General features: G+C 38.6%; 2 protein-coding genes across 2 annotated transcripts; both read left to right on the top strand.

The window, feature by feature from the left end:
* Positions 1-927, top strand: LOC130167758 (odorant receptor 131-2-like). The gene has a single exon (XM_056374242.1). It carries the CDS (start codon positions 1-3, stop codon positions 925-927), a length of 927 nt encoding a protein of 308 aa, XP_056230217.1.
* A 2,500-nt stretch (positions 928-3,427) lies between these two features.
* LOC130167757 (odorant receptor 131-2-like) lies at positions 3,428-4,354 on the top strand. The gene has a single exon (XM_056374241.1). The coding sequence runs from the start codon at positions 3,428-3,430 to the stop codon at positions 4,352-4,354; it is 927 nt and encodes a 308-aa protein (XP_056230216.1).
* Positions 4,355-6,000: the final 1,646 nt, after the last annotated feature.

Raw genomic sequence — 6,000 nt, 5'->3', positions numbered from 1 at the left:
ATGGCAGATAACAATTCACTGCCTGGTGGTGAGTCCTTGCACTATCAGATCAAAGACCAGATTGTTACTGTGCAGATCCTGGTGATAATTTTTCTCTGCATCAACTTGTTGCTCATCGTCACCTTTTTCACAAAAGAGTGCTTCTACACAACTACACGCTACATCCTATTTGCTGTTACATTACTGTCAGATAGTTTGCTGTTATTGATGTCTAATATCCTTGTTATCTTCATCCAGTTTGATATTACTATTCAGGTTTGGTTGTGTATCATTATCTGTGTAGTGGTACTTGTGTATGTTACAGTCACGCCAGTTACTCTGACAGCAATGACCCTTGAGCGCTATGTGGCCATTTGCATGCCCCTGCGCCATGGAGAGCTGTGCTCCACACGCAATACTATTCACTGCATCCTCATCATCCATTGCCTCAGCTCTGTGCCCTGCATTGTTATTCTCTCCACCTTCTTTGTATCAGCATCCCTGAGCTTTTACAAACAATATCAGTTATGTTCAGTGCAGGTGTTTATGTTTTACATATGGCAGCAACATCTTAGATCAGCTGTATATCAACTCCAATTCTTGATTATGTGCATCATCCTTGTTTTCTGTTATGTTAAAATAATGAAAGTGGCCAAAGCTGCATCAGGAGAAGATAAAAAGTCATCAAAGAAAGGGCTCAGAACAGTGGCTCTTCATGGTTTTCAGCTGCTGCTCTGTCTCATCGAGCTGTGGTGCCCGTTCATAGAAGCTGCTTTGTTTCAGATTGATTATATTTTATTTTATAATGTCAGGTACGCTAACTACGTAATGTTTTTTCTTGCACCAAGATGTCTGAGTCCTCTTATTTATGGCCTCAGAGATGAAGTTTTCTTTCATGCACTGAAAAACTATGTCTCCTTTGGCTTGTGCAAAAGAAATATTATTTGACATTTGAATGATAGTAACAGTTAGTCACTGTTTGTATGTAATTGTTCATCAATGACAAGTATAGATGTTGAATGAGCTTAACGGTTGACTGCTTGAATAATTAGACTAATCAGTGAGGTTCTTAGCAGCCATCAGTCATGAAGTTTTTATAAATAGTTTAGCACCTTTGGCTTTAGATGGAAGATGCAGCATGTAATTTAATTAAACATCACTTTGTCTATATTGCTGATTTATAAACTGGGTAATCTTACTGTCAGTCCTGCAGTGATATATATAGTATACTGTAGATAGTTGTTTGTCAACTTTGTCTATGTAAACTGTAGTCAAAAATCTTCAAGAAGTAATTTAATTAAGCTGGTGGGATTGAGGGTTGTTGAAGTTGGCTTTTGAATTATTGATTAATATGATCTTGACTGATTACTTCTCGATTCCAGTTTCTACTCCAAAGGAACATAACAGGACAATGACTGAGTTTAAATAAAAAGATTTATTAAGTATACTGCTAACTACTGAGTATATTTCTGATAACCATTAAGATGGAAATTGGAGCAGAACAAGCAACAGCTGATAAAATGAACTGTGCAATGAATTGGGCAATTGCTATACTACTAAATGGTACTACTAATGTTACTATGTCTACAAATGATTTTTTAGTGGTTAAAACAATAATTTTTTTCGACATCAGCCAGGTCATGAGCAAAATATTAATACCTCGCCCACTGTGAGTTGCTCTGTAGCTGCAGACCCTTTGCTGAAACTCCACTCATATTACATCCTTCAAAATCTTAATTTAACATAATGCAAAGTGGTTAATCGATCCTGAAGTTTAATGGTAAATAAATGTGGATTACATAGCAGCCCTTTCACTATAATAGTAGTGATAAAGACACTGTGAATGTCCATAATGTCTGTTACATTGTGTGAAGGATGCTGACAGTATGGTCACATGAAGGATATTGTCTTCAAATCTATATATTACATTTCGTTATTTTACATTTCGGTAAAGAGTCTCACTGTTACAAAATGGAGATTCTGGTTGTTTACTCCAATTTTACTTCAAAGTCTATTTGTTGATCCTCTGGAGCTGACCATTTGACCCATGGTCTGATACATCTCTCTGATGAGCTAAAAGCTGGTCTGTTTGTGACAGAAGCATCCTTTCTCTTTGTTTCCTATCAATTTAATAGTTTGATGGTGAGAAGAGTAAGAAGGTCACATTTATGGGTCCATAACTCGACCTGTCCTTACTATGAACATCTTTAATGGCTTGTGACTGATGCCAAGTCAGGTATGTCCACTACACATTACATCCCCAAACCGTAACACCCACAGGGTCATGATTCACACACATCTTCTCTAAAAAGGACAAAATTATTTTATAGTTACAGACAATATTATTTAGGGAAATGTGATTTAATGTTTAGAATTACCTATCCAAAAGTCTTAACACATGCATGGGTGTTGTATGGTTCCATGAAGAATAACCTGATTTGACCATTTAGTAAGTGTGACATGGCATAAGGATAACAACATAATAGGCTTATATTGCTCATCTCTTTTCTCCTTGATTGAGCAACCTTCAATAAATGATTCAAAGTAAGACATCAGGTTCTCCTGTAAATAGTTAAATTGGGGAAATCAGATGTTGTCCAATTGGCTAGGACCCCCAGTGTAGGAACAGAGAAGACATTGGTGGGGACGGTCTACTCAGGGTCTAGCTGGGCATTGATTATGGCAGGGCAGGCTCTGAATCACTGTGCATCAGAGGCTCTGTGGCCTTGGGCAGATGAATCTCTGAGGCAACAGATAGAGTTTCTTTGGAGCTCAGCAGCTGAGTCTATGCGGGAAGACCCACATTTCTTTCCAGGGACCCCCAACCCCTACATACCTCCCTTCAAAATGGCGAGACCCAAGAAAAGGGGACTGTTCAAGGTTTTCGGGTTCAGGATAGGATTGGAGGGCTAGCTGAGCAGACTGGAGACAAGAACGTAGGAGGCGAGGCAAAGGTTACCCAACGAGTGCAGACTGGTGGCAAGCAGGCCAGGGGCCAGCTGACTGGAGTGCAAGCTGGAGATTAGCTGATTCAAGCCTTAACATCTGGGTGCAACTGTGAAGCAGGCAGAAAGCAATAAAACAAATCATGACTCCTAGAGGTCACTTCATAGTCTCTGCAGCACTAACAACACATTGCTAATGAGCAGGACAACAGTAAGTGGTGATGACGACAGAGTAGTGAGCAGTGAGTTTCATTTTTGGATGTACTAGTCTTTAAGTCATCAGACACAGCCGTCTCTCAGAAGGCGGCACAGAGCTCAGAAGAAGAAATTCATCTTTGGAATAACATGGAGGGTTTGGTGAACTGCTGTATTCAGAGAGGCTTGACATTGGACTTTGATTTTTGTAACAAAAATCAAACTTTCTGTTGACAGGTGCATTAGAGAATGACACTTGATTTCACTTTTGGCAGTGCCTCAAAAACTTGTGTTTGCTTAGAAAATAAATGGCAGATAACAACTCACTGGATGGTGGTGAGTCTCTGCGACGACAGATCAATGACCAGGTCATGATTGTGCAGATCCTGGTGATGATTTTTCTCTGCATCAACTTGTTGCTCATCGTCACCTTTTTTAAGAAAGAGTGCTTCTACACAACAACACGTTACATCTTATTTGCTGTTACATTACTGTCAGATAGTTTGATGTTATTCATCTCTGATATCCTGCTAATCTTGAGCTATTTTCGCTTTACCATGCAAGTTTGGTTGTGTGTCATTATCTCTATTTTTGTGGTTTTGTGCTCTGTACTCACACCAGTTACTCTGACAGCAATGACCCTGGAGCGCTACGTGGCTATTTGCATGCCCCTGCACCATGGAGAGCTGTGCTCCACACGCAGAACTGTGCACTGTATTCTCATTGTTCATGGCATCAGCTCTGTGCCCTGCATCGTTATTCTCTCCATGTTCTTTGCATCAGTATCCCTTAGTTTCTACAAACAATATCAGATATGTTCATTAGAAATGTTTAGCGTTCATGTGTGGCAGGATCATATTAGGTCTGCTGTACAACAATTCTACTTCTTGGTCATGTGCATAATTATTGTTGTCGCCTACATTAAAATAATGAAAGTGGCCAAAGCTGCATCAGGAGAGGATAAAAAGTCAACATGGAAAGGACTCAGAACAGTGGTTCTTCATGGTTTCCAGCTGCTGTTGTGTCTCATCCAGCTGCTGTGCCCATTTATAGAGGCTTGGATACTTCAGATTAATTTCATGTTGTTCGTTCAAGTCAGGTACTTTAATTACATAATGTTTTTTCTTTCACCAAGATGTCTGAGTCCTCTCATTTATGGCCTCAGAGATGAAATTTTTTCACAAGCACTGAAAAACTATACCTCCATTGGCCTGTTTAAAAGAAATGTTATTTGATAAGTTAGACTAATAATCTTCTAACCGAAATTCACATTGCATTTCATTTACTAAATTCTAATTTCATTAAAACATATTGGAAATAACTCTGTATGTTTGTAATTCATTTTCTAAATAGTAAAATGACAATTATTGGACCTTGGGACCTTATTTTCCCATGTTTTCTGGTGTAAATGATTGAAAGGAACAAAAATCTTTGGAATTGGTGCAGTATTGAGCAAGAATGGCAATGTAAACAATAGTCAGAGTAAATCCACTTAAGTGCTTGTTTTTGCCACTGACAGCCTGAGATTGTTATTATGAGGGACAGCATCATAGAAAGGATTCTTAAAGAGATAGATCATTTTTGTTTGACCAGAAGCAGCTGTTATACCGCAACCAGACTCTGTTGACCAAAACGTTTCACCTCGCGGAGCAGTAGTGGTAGAATTGTTGGTCAAATGCTGCCTCAATTGGTTAATTTGTTTCTGTTATTATTATTAGGGATTATGGACCCCTGTAGCATTTCAGCCTAGTAACAATTCATGAGAGGTAGGGGCTTACTTCTTAAGGAAGACTGTGTTTACAGTAAATGCTGCTATACCTCATAGGTGCTCTCTGTGCCATTACTGTTAATATATGTATATTATTTAAAATGTTCTATGATTTGTTTGTTTTGCAAAACATATGGAAAATTTATGAGATGCACGTTATTAAAACTACAAGACCAAGCGAAAAAGACACCTGCTGTTTAATATACTTAAAGTATGTACAGAGTTTCTGTTTTTAAATCAATCTTTACAGACTGAGTGATCATTCAACATCACAAGGCTTGGTGACATGTCAATGTACATGTGCATCTCCAAGCTGCTATATAGTATGTCAAATCCTTTTACACTATAATATAAGGTGTGATATTACAGAAATAATACACCATAAATTCTTACAATTAATATTATCTGCATATTTTAGTGGGCGATTGTGAATAGGTAAACATGTAAAATACACATATTTGATTGTTGACTCATAATATACTGGCGGTAATGTATGCCTCAGGATTGCCACAGCTTAAATTGCGTGGCTTTAAAATTTCCTTGTATTTTTTGTGAAAGGCATAAACAGTATTTTGGCCTTTTTGTGTGTTGTAGGGCGTGGCCCTGGCTCGAAGTCAGATGAGAGTCCATCTCATGTTGGGTCAATCTGTTGAATCTAATGATGTCAGGTGTCGAATAAACAAATACATACATACACACACACACATACATACACAAGGGCTCTGACGAGTGTTTAGATAGAGTCCTAGAGAGACCATTGCTGGGGGACGTTAATATTAACATGGACAAAAGAGACAAACTCAGAAGGAAAGGCCTGCCATATCTGAACCCCAAGGTGAAGGAGTCTCCCCACCTCAACAAGCTAAAGCTCTAACTGGTGCCTCAACAGACAGGACAACTGAGACAGGAACTGGAAAGATGAGATCATGAGCACACAGTTATTGAAAGAGCTTTTGGTAAGGTTACTCGGACAAAGACATCCTGTATATCCAGATGCAACAGTTGCTTCAACCTCCTGCTTAAGTAATGCATCTTTATAGAATTTCTGTGCTGTTTGTATTGATCATATTGATGAGGCATTGTGCATTCGTCTCATAGATTATTGTTAGAATA

This window comes from Seriola aureovittata, chromosome 4 (genome assembly GCF_021018895.1).
Source record: "Seriola aureovittata isolate HTS-2021-v1 ecotype China chromosome 4, ASM2101889v1, whole genome shotgun sequence".
NCBI classification, from domain to species: Eukaryota; Metazoa; Chordata; class Actinopteri; order Carangiformes; family Carangidae; genus Seriola; species Seriola aureovittata.
The sequence above is the reverse complement of the archived record's forward strand: the minus strand, read 5'-3'. Positions and strand labels throughout refer to the sequence as shown.